General features: G+C 64.0%; 2 protein-coding genes across 2 annotated transcripts; one reads left to right on the top strand and one right to left on the bottom strand.

Moving 5' to 3' along the window:
• Positions 1-2,380: 2,380 nt before the first annotated feature.
• On the top strand, positions 2,381-10,977 carry ILK (integrin linked kinase). The gene is given in 14 exon segments (XM_074953814.1): positions 2,381-2,421; positions 2,607-2,703; positions 4,898-5,063; positions 5,424-5,519; positions 5,641-5,737; positions 7,356-7,439; positions 7,723-7,808; positions 8,450-8,502; positions 8,573-8,700; positions 9,562-9,624; positions 9,627-9,682; positions 9,754-9,853; positions 9,978-10,108; positions 10,276-10,977. Coding segments are annotated over 14 exon segments (1,335 nt in total). The 5' UTR covers positions 2,381-2,393; the 3' UTR covers positions 10,426-10,977.
• Positions 10,978-11,862: 885 nt separating this feature from the next.
• Positions 11,863-14,552, bottom strand: TAF10 (TATA-box binding protein associated factor 10). The gene is made up of 5 exons (XM_074953806.1): positions 14,369-14,552; positions 13,802-13,959; positions 13,334-13,398; positions 13,056-13,170; positions 11,863-12,016 (listed from the first exon to the last, which is right to left on the bottom strand). Exons 1-5 carry the CDS (start codon positions 14,550-14,552, stop codon positions 11,927-11,929), a joined length of 612 nt encoding a protein of 203 aa, XP_074809907.1. The 3' UTR covers positions 11,863-11,926.
• Between the last annotated feature and the right edge of the window lie 2,868 nt (positions 14,553-17,420).

Genomic DNA, 17,420 nt, shown 5'->3' with positions numbered 1-17,420 from the left:
GGGGGGGGTGTATCCGTGGGGCCGGGCGAGTAGCGGCGGCGGGGGGGGGGTGTATCCGTGGGGCCGGGCGAGTAGCGGCGGCGGGGCGGGGGTGTATCCGTGGGGCCGGGCGAGTAGCGGCGGCGGGGGGGGGTGTATCCGTGGGGCCGGGCGAGTAGCGGCGGGGGGGGGTGTATCCGTGGGGCCGGGCGAGTAGCGGCGGCGGGGGGGGTGTATCCGTGGGGCCGGGCGAGTAGCGGCGGCGGGGGGGGGTGTATCCGTGGGGCCGGGCGAGTAGCGGCGGGGGGGGGGGGTGTATCCGTGGGGCCGGGCGAGTAGCGGCGGCGGGGGGGGGTGTATCCGTGGGGCCGGGCGAGTAGCGGCGGGGGGGGGGGGTGTATCCGTGGGGCCGGGCGAGTAGCGGCGGCGGGGCGGGGGTGTATCCGTGGGGCCGGGCGAGTAGCGGCGGGGGGGGGGGGTGTATCCGTGGGGCCGGGCGAGTAGCGGCGGCGGGGGGGGGGTGTATCCGTGGGGCCGGGCGAGTAGCGGCGGGGGGGGGGGGTGTATCCGTGGGCTGATGCTGCCCCCTGGCAGGCTGGGCCATTTTGAGCTTGCGGGGCGGCCAACAGGTCCCTGCCCCATGGATGCAGCACCGGGAGGAGAGTGGGGGGACGGGGGCATGGGGCGAGCTGGGGGGGGTCAAGGGGCGAAAGTGGGGTATGGCAGGGAAGAGGAGGGCCCAGGGCAGCCTGGGGCCCTACAGTGACGCTGGTACACGGAGAGATGGCTTGGGGGGGTTGAGATGGGGGAGTGCGGCCAAGCGGGCCCAGGGCAGAGGGGGGCGTGTGGCGGAGGGGGTCCAGGCAAGTGGGGGGGGTGCGGTGGGGGTAGGTGGCAGAGCGTGCCCGGGGGAGCTGGAGGCGTGTGGCAGAGGGGAAGTGGGGGCGCGTGGTGGAGCAGGCCTGGGAAAGGGGGGGAGTGCGGCCAAGTGGGCCTGCGGGGGGGGGGTGTGTGGCAGAGAGGGTGGGGGGAGCTGGAGGCGCACGCAAGAAGGGGAGCCAGCGACGCATGGTGGAGCGGAGAGCTTGGGGTGGGGGGCCCATGGCGGAGAGGGCCTAGCAGAGCAGGGGTGCGCGGCGGAAGGCGAGTGGGGGCGCGTGGCGGAGGGGGCCTGGGAAAGTGGGGGTCGCAGCCAAGCGAGCCCAGGGGTAGCAAGTGGCAGGTGCATGGTTGAGTGGGCACAGACAGGAGAGTGGGGGGGCACATGGCTGAGCGGGGGGTGCAGGGAGCACGGAAAGGGGTGCAGGGTGAGCTGGGGGTGCACAAACAGGAGAGTGGGGGGGCACAGGGTGAGCTGGGGGCGCATGACCAAACAGCCAGGGTCAGAGGATGAGGCACAGATGGGGCAGGCAGGCTGCAGATCAAGGGTGATGGGGCAGGGTGACTGGGTGGGGCTCCAGGCTGTTTATCACGCCCAGGGGATCAGTGACCCAGCACCCCCTGCTCCCCTCTCTCTGGTTCCTGTCCCTGTGGGGTATGTGCTCTGTGGGGATAATAAGGCCCCTGGATTCCCCTCTGTCCCTGGCGCTCCCTGTGTGTCTGCATTAGAAGCTGCCCCCAGGAGAGGAAAGCAGAGCATCTGTTAGCATTTATTGTGGGGTGCCCCCTTGCTGGGGCCAGCCCCGAGTCACCCCAGCACCGTGCTGGGCCCTGGGGCCAGCAGTGAGTGCGAGAGCAGAGTGCCATGCCCCGCCCCACTCCCTGCGCCCCACGGTTTTAGCTACAGAAGTGCTTTGCTCGCTGACCGTGTCCCTGGCAGGGCGGGGTGCCCATCTGCCCTGAAGACAAGGAGTAGCGTGGTCAAGCAATGAAAAGCCGGGCGCCAGGACTCCTAAGTTCCCTCCCCAGCTCTGGGAGGGCACTGGGGGCTGGCTGGGGATCAGGACTCCTGGGTTCTGCACTCACTGTGTCCTAGTGCCAGCCACTTGTCCTGTGGCCTTGCCAGGCCTCTTGTGGTTTTGCTGGGAAGGGGGATGGCCACCACAGCAGGAAGTGTCCCCCACACTCTCCCGCCCCCAAGGCCTCACACATCCTCCCCACCCCCCCCGCAGTCCTCTGTGGCTGCGAGTGGCTGGCTCTGTGCAGAGATAAGCCTGTGGAAGGGAAGCTGCTCACAGTGGGGCTGAGCACAGCCACTCGTGACACTGGTGTCAGCCAGGAACGTCAGCCAGGAACTTCCCCTCCTCCCTTGCCAGCCGTCGCACAGAACCTCCCTGGTCCTGCTCTGCTGCACTGAACAAGCGTGAGGCAGAGGAGCGGGCTGCTGGGCCCCCAGCCCCTCGCTGGCAGCAACCCAAGGGAGGGAGTTGGCTCCTGGGAGAGCCCCAGTGTTCAGGGTTGCACAGAGCCAGAGGATGGGCTGCGGGGGCTGGTCCTGCAGAGGTGGGAATGGGGTTGGAGCCTGCAGGATGGGCCGTGAGTCTGGCGGTGCCTGGGGCAGTGGGGGAGGAAGGGGGTCGGAGCCCAGGGGATGGGCCTGGTGGGGGCAGCAAATGGGTTCAGAGTCCCTGGGATGGTCCATGGGGCCCAGCCCCCATCTCTGCTGACGGGGCCCCTCTCCCTTGCAGGAGCCGGGATGGACGACATCTTCACGCAGTGCCGGGAGGGCAACGCTGTGGCCGTGCGCCTCTGGCTGGACAACACTGAGAACGACCTCAACCAGGGGTGACTGGGGCGGGCGTGGGCACCCTGCGCGGGGAGGGGGCTCAGCTGGGCTACCTGGGGCTGTAAGTGACGCAGCGGCTCGGCAGCCTGTGCCCCACCAGCAACCTGGGGAAGGGAGGAATTCAGCGCTCCGCCGGAGCAGGAAGTTACGACATCGCTAAGGCACGGGCTCAGCAGCACATGCCTGCAGCTGGGGCCGCAGGAGGAGCAGCTGGCTCCTGGCCCCCAGGCATGGGCAGCGCCATTTCTCTGGCCCTGGGGGGCCCTTAGGGGGCTGGGGCCCGAGGGAATCGGCTGTTCTCTTTGTGCCCAAGCTGGAGCGATGGCTCCTGGGCCAGGCAGTAGGCGCAGTGATCTCCCCTCCTGCGTCCCTGCCTGGTAGCGTTGCTCGCCCCGGGAGCCCAGCCTGGGCCGTTTAGCGTGTAGGGAGTGAGCTGCTGGTGTTGCAAATCCTGCAGGGAAGCGTCTCGGGTCCGTCTGATCCATCCCTGCCCCCGAGCCAGCCCTCCCCCATCATCAGAGCTCTGCCTGACCCTGCACACAGGGGCTGCCCCCAAGCCGCTGCCCCCACCGCATCCATCCCACTGCCCCCAGCCTCCCTACACCCAGGGCTCAGCCCCTCAGGAGCCACTGCTGAGCTAAGTGGGGCAGGTTTTGTTCTGTCGCTCTGTCCAAGGACTCGGTCCCCTTGGAGGGGAAGAGCCCAGGGCTGGCTGCTGGGGAGGTGGCGTGCTGGCAGGACAGATGCCCCAGCAGGGAGGGGCCCAGGGCTGGAAGCCGGGGCGGGGGGTCTGGCAGGACAGGTGCCGCAGCAGGGAGGGGCCCAGGGCTGAGTGAAGGGGCCTGGGGCCGGACACTAGTTCTCCACATGCTCCCTCGTGCAGCTCCGCTGCTGCCTCCCCGGCCCCCCTTTGGCTTGTGTTCCGCCCCGGGAGGGTTGGGAGAGTCCCCAGCCAGGCACTGGGTCGGTCCCTCCCTGGCAGATGCCAGCCCCAGGGGCTCCTGAGGGGCTGTGGCGGGTCGGGCAGGGAGCTGCATACCCTGGGTCTGGGCTCTGGAGTAGTTCTGTCCCCCAGGCTCCCACCCCTTGGGCTTAGCTGTCACTGTGTTTGGAGGGAACATGGGGCGTGGGGGGCAGGGCCCTGGGGTCGGCTCTAGTCTGGGCACAGGGGCGGCAGGTGTATCGGGGCAGGGCCCTGACCAGGGGCTGGCTTAGGGTGGGGAATGGGGAGCTACAGGGGAGGTTGTGGAGTGTGGACGGGTCACCAGTGCTGTGTCCATGGGGGGCAGGCACTCTCTCAGATAGCCGGGTGGGGGAGCTCCCGGAGCTGTGGGCAGGACAGCGTGGGGCTCCCTGGGGTTGTGGGGCTGGATTGGGTGGAGGGGGGAGCTCCGTGGGGCTGGACTGGGTGGAGGGTGGGGGGGGCTCCTAAGGCTATGGAGCTGGACATGTTGGGGGAGGCTCCCCGGGGCTGTGGGGCTGGACTGGTTGGGGAGGTGCTCCCTGGGGCTGTGGGACCAGGCTGGCTGGGGGTGGGGCTCTGGGGCTGGACTGGTTGGGGAGGGGCTCCCTGGAGCTGGGTGGGGTGGAGAGGGGGAGCTCTCTGGGGCTGGACTGGTAGGGGGGCTCCCTGGGGCTGTGGGACCAGGCTGGGTGGAGGGTGCACTCCACGGGGCTGGGCTGGGCGGGGGCTGAGCCAGGCAGGAGAGCTCCCCCCCCCACCAGAATGGAATCTCCTTTTAAGGTCTGGCCTTTCTCAGCCTCCCTTACTGGCAGGGGGGTGGGGGGATTCCAGGCCGACTCAGCCGGGAGCAGCTGGGACTGACACAGGGACAGGGCCGCCGGATCCCCCTGTGCGTGGGGGTCGAGAGAGGACTGGAGACAGCCCCCCCCCCCCAGACCCCTCACTTCCCACAGCCCATTGCCAGGGCTTGGGGTTCCCCAAACTCAGCCTGATTCCCCCCATACTGCCTTGTTACCCTTCCCGTCCCCCTTGATCTGTGACCCCTCCCTCTCTGGCTGCTCCCTGCCACCCAGCCCCACAGGCATGGGGCTCAGGCCAGCTGGCTCCCTGCTCCCAGCACCCATGCGTGCATGCGCCTTGGGGGTCCCTGAACCAGCCCGGGCAGGGGAGGGGCTGCTGGAGCATGGTGTTGGCCCTGTCCCCCCAGAACTCACCCCCTCCCTCCCCAGGGACGACCACGGGTTCAGCCCCCTGCACTGGGCCTGCCGTGAGGGCCGCTCCACCGTGGTGGACATGCTCATCATGCGGGGCGCCCGCATCAACGTCATGAACCGCGGCGACGACACCCCGCTGCATCTGGCAGCCAGCCACGGGCACCGGGACATTGTGCAGAAGGTACGGGGTGGTGCTGCCCCCTGCTGAGTCCCACGCTGAGCCCTCCAGCCACCCCTCGGCCCTGTGGGGGGGCTTCCCCTGCCGAGCCCCCCAGCCAGCCCCCCGCCCGGTACCCTGCCTGCCCCTACAGCCAGTGCCCTGCCCCCTCCCTGTAGCACCCCCTACTGGGAGCATCCACTTTACACTCAGCACCTGTTTCTCCCCCCTCCTCCCTGTGCCCCTGCTGGCAGCCCCCTCCCCCCAGCCAGTTCCCTGCCCTTTCCCCCAGCGTGGAGAGGCTGGAGCTGGGGTGTCTAGAGGCAGGGGGGAGTGTGTCCCCGCAGTTCCCCCCAGCTGAGGCTGCTGTCTCTTCCCTCCCAGCTGATCCAGTTCAAGGCAGACATCAACGCAGTAAACGAACATGGGAACACGCCGCTGCACTACGCCTGCTTCTGGGGGCATGACCAGGTGGCCGAGGTGAGCAGGGCCCCACGGGTGGTGGCAGGGTGGCATGGGGGGACTGGGTGGGGGGGCAGATGATAGGAGTTGGTGGGAGTGGGGGCTGGGTCCTAAGTTCTCACCCTGTCCCTGCCCCCAGGACCTGGTGAGCAGCGGGGCCCTCGTCAGCATCTCCAACAAATATGGCGAGATGCCTGTGGATAAGGCCAAGGTACCACTGCGCGAACTGCTGAAAGGTAGGAGCTCCCCGCCCTGGCAACCACCCATCCCGCCCTGCACCCCCACCCCTTCATGACCCCCCCATCCTGCCCTGCACCCCCTGCCTTGGCGACCCCGCATTCCACCCTGCATGCCCACCCCCCCTTGTGACCCTCCCATCCTGCCCTGCACCCCACCTGCCCCTGCACCCCCTGCCCTGCACCCCTCACCCCTGCAACCCCCATCCTGCCCTGCACCCTCACCCCCTGGTGACCGCCCACCTTGTCCTGCACCCCCAACCTCTGCTCCAATGATCCCCACCCCCCAATCCCTTTGCCCCAACCACACCACCAAGTCACCCCCCCCCAACTATCCTGTCTCCAACCTCCCCCCTCGTTCCTGATCCTGCCACCCCCCCACCCCCGTCTTGCCATGCTCCCCCAGCTCTGTTGCTACCCCAGGGGTCTGTTGGATTGCTCTCCAAGAGCATGGTCCGACCTGGGAACAGTACCCAGGCTCAGGACTTTGTTCTTCCTAGCAGATGCCAGTGCATCCATTCCGAAGTTGGAAGTTTGTTGATCAAAACCCAGAGAGAACAAGAAACCAAAACAAGCCAAACTGATCTTGTGTTTGTTTTGCAAACACTCAAACCCTGAGTCATTTTGGAGGCAGACTATGTGAGTTTTATTTTACCAGCCACCTGTCTTTGCGGGAAAGGAAGAGGTTAATTTTACTCTGTCCTGCTGTGCGAAGGGATCCACTTCTCCTGTTTGTTAGAAACAGACCCAGCGTGGAGAAGAAAGGATAGAAAAGGTGGGGGCATACAGCTTTCGCTGGGGTTCGTGGAACACTGGGCGGCTGTTGGATGCTTTGGGATGGCAGGTTAGAAGGGCCCACTAGGATTTGTTGGGTCTAACCCATCCCAGACAGCTGGCTCCAGCCTCCTTTGGAAACCTCCAGCCAAGGAGCTTCCATGACCTCCCAAGGCATCTATAAGACCAGTAGGACAATGGAACAGTGAGGAAGTGGCTCCTGACTACGACCCATGTAGCTCTGGACCCTGGCTCGTGCAAGGAATGTCACTCAGCTGGATCATTTCTCGTCAGGCAGGGCAGGGCTGTCTCATCTCCCTGGGCTGATGTGTGCTGTACAGTTGATTTCAGGATCAAGTGAAAAGCAAGAGAGGGGGATGGGGGACAGAAAGTAACACAAGGGTGGGAGACAGAACGGCTCTTACATGTCTCTGACAATCAGAGAGATCCAGTGAGGGCTGGCCGGGGAGCAGGAATGAGGAGCTGAGAATTTTTTCGTACCCCAGTGGAGATGGCAAAGGGCCAGCATAGTCCAGCTCATTATTTCGTCCACCAGTAAACCCACCCCTGTGCGGCTGGACTTGACGTAGGGAGCTTCTTTCCCACGTTAAGGGCACCTCACGGCCCTTGAGCCATGTCAGCTTGGCCTCTGCCTGGCCCAGCGCAGACTGGGTGCTGCTCTGGCATCTGGTTTCACAGTCTGTAGGAAAACTGCTTGACCGATTTGCTGCAGTTAGTTCCCCAGCAGGCAAAAATTACCGGCTCAATGGTCACAAGAGCCCTCAGGTTCAGTTCTGGCTGCTCCACCCCAGCCCCCTAGTGCTGAGTGTCTCCATCTCCCCAGAGCGTGCAGAGAAGCTGGGCCAGAACCTGACCAAGATCCCCTACAAGGACACCTTCTGGAAGGGCACCACCCGCACACGGCCCCGTAAGGACCTGGGCCCTGGCTGGGATTGGGGAGGAACGTGTGGGTGTCTCCCAGGAGGCTACTTGGGGCACCTCCAGTGGGTTTGTGTAGTGGGAGGAGGGCAAAGTCTCTCCATCAGGGAGGGAGCCCCAGGGTGGGGGAGACTGAATGTGGGCAGCTGATTCGTATTGTGGGGATCCCCCAGCTCCTCCCCCCCCCACTCTTCTTGGCACAGAGAATGGCTGGGGGAGGGGTGCATGCAGGGATCCCTGGGGTGTGACAGTGTCTCCCTTTCTCATGGCAGGAAACGGGACCCTGAACAAACTGGCAGGCATAGACTTCAAGCAGCTGAGCCTGGGTCACAAACTCAACGAGAACCAGTCAGGAGAGGTGGGCGGGAGCCTCTGCGGTGGGCCCCGGGGTGGGGCGTAGGAGACTCTCCAGGCAGCCACAGCAGGGGGCCTGGCCAGGGGGAGGGGGCCAGACCCACAGTGGGGATGCTCCCTGCGCAGGTCCCTGGTGCAGCATGGATGCTGTCGGGCCTGGGACCAGCCCTCAGCATCTCATTGCCCAGCTCCCCTCGGGGCCACGGGGTAGGAGCCCTTCCCTGCCTCCCTCAGGGGTGGGAGAGGAGACTCCATTAACGAATGGGACATGGCCGCTGCCAGTGTGGGGGTGGGGCATGTAAGTACCTACCAGTCAGGCTGTGTCCCTGCCCCTGGCTAACCCTGACCAGCCTTAGTCCCCAACTACCCTGCTCTGCTGTCCCCCGGCTCACCCAGCCTCTTACCCCACCCTTAGTCCCCAGATAACCCCGTCCCCTGTTCCGTCCCTGCTCTCCGGCTCCCCGCATCCCTGACTGATACCCCGGCTGACCCTGTCTCGTCCCTACCTCCCCCCATCCACCACCCTGCCCCTGTCCTGGCTCTTCCCTGGCTCTCCCCACCCTGCCCCCAGCTGACCCTGTCTGGTCCCTGCTCTGTCCCCAGCTCCACCCCACCCCCAGGTGACTCTGTTCTGTCTCCCTGCAGCTGTGGAAGGGGCGCTGGCAGGGCAATGACATCGTTATCAAAGTGAAGCTCCGGTAGGTGCTGGGGAGCCTGGGGCTGGCAGGGACGGGGAGCCCACTGTTCTCACATTCCTCTCTCTTCCAGGATCTTCTCACACCCCAATGTTCTGCCGGTGCTGGGGGCCTGCCAGTCGCCCCCTGCCCCCCACCCCATCATCATCACGCACTGGATGCCCTACGGCTCCCTCTACAATGTCTTACACGAGGGGACGAGTGAGTGTCAGGGCAGGGAACGCGGGGAGAGGAAGTGCTAATGACAATCGCTACTGGGGGCAGGGGGACACCTTTGGTACTAGAACGGGCCCAGAATTCACCCCTGGGGCCTGTCCTACCTGGTCCTCAGTGCTCGGGGGGGGGGTCGTAGCCCATGATGCACTTGCCTTATCCAGGCCCAGCCCCCCGGCGCCTCACCTGTGTTCTACACACACAACACAGACATGCCCCCAGGGCCGTCCTTAGCCGTACGCAAAGTATGCAGCTGTGTAGGGCACCAGGAAATTTGGGGCACCACATTTCCTGGTGCCTTGCGCAGCAGCATGCTGCTCCAGCCCCTGCTCCGCCCCCCACTCATAACTCTGCAGTAGGGCAGGGCCTGCACTCACTGGCAGCGGGAAGTACGGCAACCCGGCCCCAGCCGCACTGCTGGTGAGTGCTGGGGAGTGGTTCCCCCGTCCCCCAAACCAGCCCAGCCCCCTGCCCCCACGGAGTCCAGGGGCCAGCACCCGCTCTCCCCTCACAGAGGTCTGCCAGCCCCCCCATGGGAGGGCTGAGTAGGACCCCAGAATAGCTAGGGATGGCCCTGCATGCCCCCCTCCCATTTGCCACCTTCCCAGCACCAGCCTCAGTCCTGTATCCGCTGCCCCCCACCCCTCATCTGTCCCCAGTCGCGCTCCCCTCGTCCCTCTATCAGTCTCCACAAACACTGGCATCGACCCCGAGTCCCACTCCCCTAGTCCCTCCATCCGTACCTCCGGCGGTGGCCCCGCATCCTGCTCCCCTTGTCCATCTGTCTGTCCGTCCATCGCCAGCCCCACATCCCACCCCCCAGCGCTGATGCTCACTGTCTCCCTGCAGACTTTGTGGTGGATCAGATGCAAGCAGTGAAGTTTGCTCTGGACATTGCCCGGGGCATGGCCTTCTGCACACGCTGGAGCCCCTCATCCCACGCCACAATCTCAACAGCCGCAGCATCATGGTGAGTGCAGGGGGACAGGGCTCTTGGCGCTTCGGGGGCCAGGCTGCTGGCTGACCACCTCTCCCCCACAGCTTGACGAGGACATGACGGCGCGTATCAGCATGGCTGACGTGAAGTTCTCCTTCCAGTGCCCAGGCAGGATGTATGCCCCAGCCTGGGTGGCGCCTGAGGGTGAGTGCCAAGCACCTGTGGGGGTAGCAGGGGGCTGCTATCTCCTTGTGCTGCCCCTTCCTGGGGTGCGTGCTCCCGACCCCCTCCCCCCATGCTCATCGCTCCCCCGCTGGCTCCCCTGCAGCACTGCAGAAGAAGCCTGAGGACATCAACAGGCGCTCGGCTGACATGTGGAGCTTTGCCGTGCTGCTGTGGGAGCTGGTGACACGTGAGGTGCCCTTCGCAGACCTGTCCAACATGGAGATTGGCATGAAGGTGAGTGGGAAGGCAGGGCCCAGCCCCCTGACATTTACTGGAAAGGCTGGGGTGTCCGACAGGCCCAGCTCCTCATGTCGCCCACGGGGAGTGGGTGGGAAGGATCCAGCATGGGGCTGTGGCCTTGGTGCATGCCTGTCCCCAGCTCTCATCCTGCTTGCCCCCAGGTGGCCCTGGAGGGGCTGCGCCCGACCATCCCGCCTGGCATCTCCCCCCACATCTGCAAGCTGATGAAGATCTGTATGAATGAGGACCCTGCGAAACGGCCCAAATTCGACATGATCGTCCCCATTCTGGAGAAGATGCAGGAGAAATAGGGGCCAGGCCCCCTGCTGCTTGCTGCTGCCCCCTCCAAGTGCCTTTAGGAGGTGCCCTGCCCTTCCCAGCAGGCGGTGCTGGTGCTTTCCCAGACCCCGCAACCTGAGCCGGCCACAGACCCATGGTACGGATGGTGCTATCTCCCCTGGAGCTACTCTGCAAGCTTCCTGCTCCAGACACCAACCCTGAGGCTTCCAGGACCCACTGCACAGCAGCCACCTCCATCCTCCCCCACAGCTGTGGGTACAGGCTGGCCCTAAGGCCTGGCCTGAGCCAGCACCTGCTAACGGGTGAGGGTGGCTTCTACTAGCCCCAGGGCTAGGGTCAGGCCTTGGAGCCACCCAGCACCTTATGCCTCTCCTCGCTCTCACGGGCCCAGAACGACACCCCACCCCTCTTTATATTATATATAAATTACCCCTGTCCCAGTGGTCTCCCCCCAGGACAGGGCCTCACTTGTCTGCCTGCACCTAGTGCTGCTCTGGCTTTGTGCTTCACCTTTTTAAGTCATTTCCAGCCAGGCCACACAGAAGAGCTGCCAGCATCTGAAATAAACATTTGTTATGAAAACTGGCCCTGTGTCACTCACCTAGCGACAATACTGTTCCCAAAGAGAAGCTCTAGGAGTTCTTGGGGGCAGGGCTCAGGCCTGTTAGAGAGGGGGTCAGGCTAGTGATCGCAATAGGCCTGTCTGGCCTTGGCTAGGGGGGCACAAATCTTCCAGCTGTCCTCTGGGGCAGAGGGCTCTCCCTGCTGTGGCCTCCAGAGCCAGAGGTGCCCCCATGACTAGGAAGGATCACAGGCCAGGGAGCTCAGCAGGAGTTGCAGGAGTTTTAAGGAGGAGCTGGGCTCTTGCTGCACCATGAGCCTCAAGCACTGCTTACCCTTGTGGGCCATGGGAGCACCTAGCCATGCACACAGCTCGCACAATCCTTTCCCCACTATGGGGTGGGGCCAGCCCCTCATTCCACATACCCGGCACCAGCCATGAAGGGCTTGAGAGCAGGGCATGGGGAGCCCCCAAGTGCTGGCCCACAACAGCAGCACCATCTGTAGGATCCAGAGGTCAAGTGCACCCACCTCCCAGGCCCAGCCCAAGGCCACCCCCAGTTGAACACGCCCAGTTGCTGCCCCCAAGTGTTAGACACAGAACCCAAGGGAGGGGTGGGGGGGAGTTCTCCAGCCCACTTCCCTCCTCCCACCAGTGTGTGGGGATGAGGTTAGCTCCCCTGCATTGACATACAGCACCTGCACAAGCAGCCCCCGCACAGGCCCAGTGAATGGCATATCCATTCCCAGAGCAGAGCCTGAGGGCTGTTCCCCTGACACCAACCCCTGGGCCAGGGCAGGGCATTATCACTGCCAGAGGCAGCAAACAGCCCCTCACACACAAACCACCAGCCAAAATCAACTGTTTAATAAACAGACCAGAGAAGAGCTCCTGCCTTCACCCAACGAGGGGCCAGGCCCAAGGCATGGCCTGCAGGCTCAGCTCAGGCACTAGGTGAAATAGTGCGGCTTCTTCACGTTGATGCCATACTCTGCAAGCGCCGGCATCAGGTCCTCCATGGTCAGTGTGTACTTCTTATCCTGTAGGGACAGGAGGCAGGGTCAGCAAAAGCAGGGGAGCTGCTGCCAGGAGCCCTCACCTTCTCCAAGGAGAGACAAGGTTGGGGAGGGTATCGCTTTTATTGGACCACCTTCTGTTGGAGAGAGAGAAGCTATCCAGCTTACACAGAGCTCAACAGCTCTTAACAGTGACCTTTACTTCCTGAGCAAAGGCAAGAAACAGCACATCGTCCCCAGAGATCTCAGTGGCTAGACCCCTCTGACCACTACCTACAGCTCTGCAGCTGGACTTCAGAAAGCCTAAGGAACCACACACTCCAACAAGAAATCACCATGTGCTCCCACACACTGGAAGAAAGTCAGTCAGGAAAGTTACCTGGAAATCATGCAAGAAATCCAAACCAGCCTGATGACAGCCATTTAACGTTAACTCCAAGTGTCACGGCTAAATACAAGCTTTGCTTGGTTTGGATTTCCCAGACCTGAAGAAGAGCTCTGTGGAAGCGCGACTCTCTCATCAACAGGAGCTGGTCCAATAAAAGACCTTACCTCTCTAATATCCTTGTCTCTCTAATATCCTGGGACCAACACTGCATACTACAAAGAAGAGTTTTTCCAGGCCCTTGGCCATTCCTGGTGCCCTTTTCTGAGCCCCTCTCGTTCCGCCCTACCCTGTGAGAGACAGGGTACCAGTCCAACAGCATCCAGAGGGGGCCACCTCACAGCTTGTTTCAAAGGCATTAGAATATTCTCCATCCTATTCCTTATACAGCTAAACATGGTTTGCTTGTTTTGCCTGCAGTTGTACACGAAGCGGAGATCTCCATTCCACTGCCTGCACTGACACCCAGCTCCCTTCCCTGAGCCAATACAATTCAAACCCTGTGAGGTGTACTGTTCTCCAGTGGCTTTACTCTGCATTTAACCCTGCTGAATTTAATTTGGCCACCACTGTGGGAGGGCCTTGCGCCCAAGCCAGAGGAACAGCCCCCCTGGGACAGGGTCATACCCAGCCCTGCTGACTGTCCCCTCACATCCCCTTCGCAGGGCAGACCCTCACCTTACTCTTGTTGCGGGAGCTGCCGGAAGCTGTGCCCTTCATCTTGCAGTGCTGCAGGGCATCGTTGGCAATGTCTGAAATAAACTTCTGGGCAGCCAGTGAGATGAGTCGAATGCTGCAGTCAGAGAAAGCAACGGAGCAGCCTGAGACAGAACACCGAGCATGGGCAGCCAGGGCTGACGAGTGTCTGCTGGACCCCACAACACAAAGACCTGACACAGGGGGTCTCCTACTCAGGGTGGTTGGGGATTTTCCCAATAGAACCATGCATCACTTACATGCGTGGATCGGAGGCCTCAAATCCAGCTCTGTTGAGGTAGTAGCCTGTGACAGCATCTGGGATCTGGGAAGACAAGAAAGTATTAAAGGGGACCAGCTTTTAGCTACCTCCCACCCCTTGCCCCAAACACGGCTGTTACTCTGAAACCATTCACACAGTGACACTAACAAGGCTCAAAGAAAAGGAGTATTTGTGGCACCTTAGAGACTAACACATCTATTGGAGCACAACCTTTCGTGAGCTATAGCTCAGTTCAGCTGTAGCTCACGAAAGCTTATGCTCCAATAAATTGGTTAGTCTCTAAGGTACCACAAGTCCTCCTTTTCTTTTTGAGAATACAGACTAACACGGCTCAAACACCCGATCCCCAGACCCAGCACTGAGAATAGAACCCAGGAGTCCTGGATCCCACCCCTCTCCCGAGCCAGGGATGGAACCCAGGTGTCCTAGCTCCCAGAGCCCCTACCGTGGGGGTATAGTCCTCCAGCTGCATCAGGAAGTCTACCAGGGGAGTGGTGGAGACGACGGGTTTGACATCTCCGTTGGCCGCGCTGGGGGGCACGTAGACGCCGTTTGCCATGGGCCCGTCGGAGGCGGCTGCAGCCACCACTGTGGAGATGGGCCCTGCGAGAGAGAGAGAGAGAGACACACACACACACACACACACACACACACAGGTCAGTGCTGGCCAGGGACAAGCAGCAACACCCCGCGCCCCTCCCCCTCGGGAGCCCCCCGCCGGGACCCTCCCGCCTGGGGATCGCCCCCTCTCACCGGGCCCCCCCTCGGCCCCCCACCCCAGAGTCCCCCCCGCCGGTCCCGCCCCCTCTCACCGGGCCCCCCCTCGGCCCCCCACCCCAGAGTCCCCCCCGCCGGTCCCGCCCCCTCTCACCGGGCCCCCCCTCGGCCCCCCACCCCAGAGTCCCCCCCGCCGGGCCCCTCCCCCTCGGGAGCCCGGTCCCCGCCCCCTCTCACCGGGCCCCCCCGCGGCCCCCCGCCCCCCAGAGTCCCCCCCCGCCGGGCCCCCTCTCACCGGGCCCCCGGCCGCCGGGCCCCCCCTCGGCCCCCCGCGCCCCGCCCCCCGCCGGCACAGGAGGCCCCGGGGCCGCGCTGCCCGCGGCGGCCGGGCTGGGTTTGCTCTCGCCGGCCGGGAGCGGGGCCGGGGCGGGGGGCGCCGGGGCCGCGGGGGCGGGGTCAGGCTCCGCGCTGCCGCTCATGGCGGGGCCGGGCGGGGTTCGCGCGCCTCCCTGCCTGCGCCGCGTGCGTAGCGCTACGTGCTTTGCGCAGCGTTGCCGCCTGGATTGGCCAAGAGAGCTGTCACACAAAGCAACTCCCTCCCTGCTGCTCTCTGATTGGAGAACGCGGGTTCCGCTCCCGCCCACTCTCGAGCCGGGAGCAGAGCGGCGCCCGGCGGAACCATAGAGTCGCGGGGACCCGCCTTACATGGCGCCGCAGCCGGGCGGGCCCCACGTGACTCAGACCGGACGTGCATCGGGGGCCCGGGGTGCCGTGTTCGGGGGAGGGGGCTCTGTTCCGGGGAGGGGAGCAGGGGGCTCTGTTCGGGGGGGGCTGGTCCGAGTGGGGGCAGGGGCAGGGGCAGGGTGCTCTGTTCGGGGGGGGCTGTTCCAGGTGGGGGAGGGGGGCAGGGTTCTCTGTTCTGGGGGGGCTGTTCTGGGTGGGGGAGGGGGGCAGGGTTCTCTGTTCTGGGGGGGCTGGTCCAGGTGGGAGAGGGGGGCAGGGTTCTCTGTTCTGGGGAGGGGGGCTGTTCTGGGTGGGGGAGGGGGGCAGGGTTCTCTGTTCTGGGGGGGCTGGTCCAGGTGGGAGAGGGGGGCAGGGTTCTCTGTTCTGGGGAGGGGGGCTGTTCTGGGTGGGGGAGGGGGGCAGGGTGCTCTGTCCCGGGGGGGGGGGCTGTTCCGGGGGGGGAGGGGAGCAGGGTTCTCTGTTCTGGGGGGGCTGTTCTGGGTGGGGGAGGGGGGCAGGGTGCTCTGTTCTGGGGAGGGGGGCTGGTCCGGGTGGGGGAGGGGGGCAGGGTGCTCTGTCCCGGGGGGGGGGGCTGTTCCGGGGGGGAGGGGAGCAGGGTTCTCTGTTCTGGGGGGGCTGTTCTGGGTGGGGGAGGGGGGCAGGGTGCTCTGTTCTGGGGGGGCTGGTCCGGGTGGGGGAGGGGGGCAGGGTGCTCTGTTCTGGGGGGGCTGGTCCGGGTGGGGGAGGGGGGCAGGGTGCTCTGTTCTGGGGAGGGGGGCTGTTCCGGGGGGGGGAGGGGAGCAGGGTTCTCTGTTCTGGGGGGGCTGGTCCAGGTGGGAGAGGGGGGCAGGGTTCTCTGTTCTGGGGAGGGGGGCTGGTCCGGGTGGGGGAGGGGGGCAGGGTGCTCTGTTCTGGGGAGGGGGGCTGTTCCGGGGGGGGGAAGGGGAACAGGGTTCTCTGTTCTGGGGGGGCTGTTCCAGATGGGGGGAGGGGGCAGGGGGCTCTGTTCTGGGGGGGCTGGTCCAGATGGGGGGAGGGGGCAGGGGGCTCTGTTCTGGGGGGGCTGGTCCAGGTGGGGGGGCAGTGTGCTGTTTTTTGGGGGGGCTGTTCCCAATGATAGAGGGTGATGGGGGCAGGGTGAAAGAAGGGACACCCTGTTCTGGGTGTGGAAAGGGGTTCTGCACTGTTCTGGGCGGGGAAGGTTGAAGGGGGCACCCCTGGTTCCTGATGGGAGGTTCTGGGTGGGGGAGAGGGAGTGTTGGGGATCCCCAGGATTGGCACTACACCTCAGCTTTGGACCAGTCTCTAGGAAGAGCCCCTGTGATGTGTCAGACCCCCTGGGGTCTCCCTCTCCCTTCAGGACAGGCCTCCCACCCTCCCGGCCTGAGCCGTGGCCTCCAACACCTCTGCATGCCAGGCTGAGCTGTGCTTGGTAGGCCCAAGCAGGCAGTGTCCTGGGCGAGCCTGGGACGTGCAGGTCCGAGCAGCGATGCTCGCACAGCATTGCTGACACAATGGGGTTTGGGGGAGTCCTTAGGGTAGCCTAGAGAGCTGAAGGGAAAAGCACAGACCACGCTGGCCAGCCCAGAGCCCAGCCAGGCTACTTTAAACCCTTTGTCCAGGCCCTGAGTCTCTCCCAGACTGACCTCCTTGGTCAGGTCGCAGGTGAGAGCCCCCAACTCCCATCCCCCACTCACACCTTCCCAGGCCTTGCTCCTCAAGCTGGGTTATTTTCAGCTTCCCTTCAGAGAGTGGGGAGTCATCCTTCTAGGGCTCTGGGTGCCAGGTGTCACTGTGACACTGGTGACTGGATTAACAATGCAATGTCCAGAGGAAACTGAGGTACACCCAGAGGTCCTAGAAATATTACCCAAAATTCCCATTTCATCAAAGGGAGGGTACCCTGCCCCAGGCAGGTGGGAGTAAAAGGGGGCACCCTGTCCATGCACATGCCCTGTTCCAGAGGAGTGAGGGAGAGGGTCCCTGTTCCAGGCAGGTGGGAGGGCAGACCCATTGGGCTCCCAGGGGGCCTCTGGGTACCCACGATCCCTATCTCGTTCTGGGGCTCCCTGCAGCAAATCTAGGCTGCTGGGGGAGGCTGATACTGCATAATGCTGCAGCCCCACCCAGGGTTTTTCACACACGGGAACAAATTACTGTTCTCCACCTGGGCTACAGCATCTGAGCCCTTAGGTTAGCACTCAGAAATTTAGGGCTTGGCTACACTTGCAAGTTAGAGTGCATTAAAGCAGCCCTGGGCACCCCAGCTCACTCCCCATCCACACTGGCAAGGCACCCACAGCTAGAGCGCTCCTGGTACTCCACCTCGGCGAGAAGATTGACGCTTGCTGCGTCTTAGCTGAAACACCCGAGCATCAGTGTGAACGAGGTGTTGCATTACTGCGCTCTGCTCAGCCTCTGGAAACGTCCCATAATCCCCTTAAGTCACATGGCCCCTCTTGTCATTGTTTTTGAACCGCTCCAGGAACGCGGATATGCCCTTTGAAAGCTCTGTTTCTGACAGCTGGCTGCTTATCTGCTCTGAGACAAAGCAACCATTAGTGTGGAATGCTGGGGGGGGGGGGGGGGTCTGCTGTTGTCTGAACTTACAAGCCAGCATGTTG

The sequence above is a fragment of the Natator depressus genome, chromosome 1, assembly GCF_965152275.1.
Source record: "Natator depressus isolate rNatDep1 chromosome 1, rNatDep2.hap1, whole genome shotgun sequence".
NCBI lineage: Eukaryota > Metazoa > Chordata > Testudines > Cheloniidae > Natator > Natator depressus.
The sequence above is the reverse complement of the archived record's forward strand: the minus strand, read 5'-3'. Positions and strand labels throughout refer to the sequence as shown.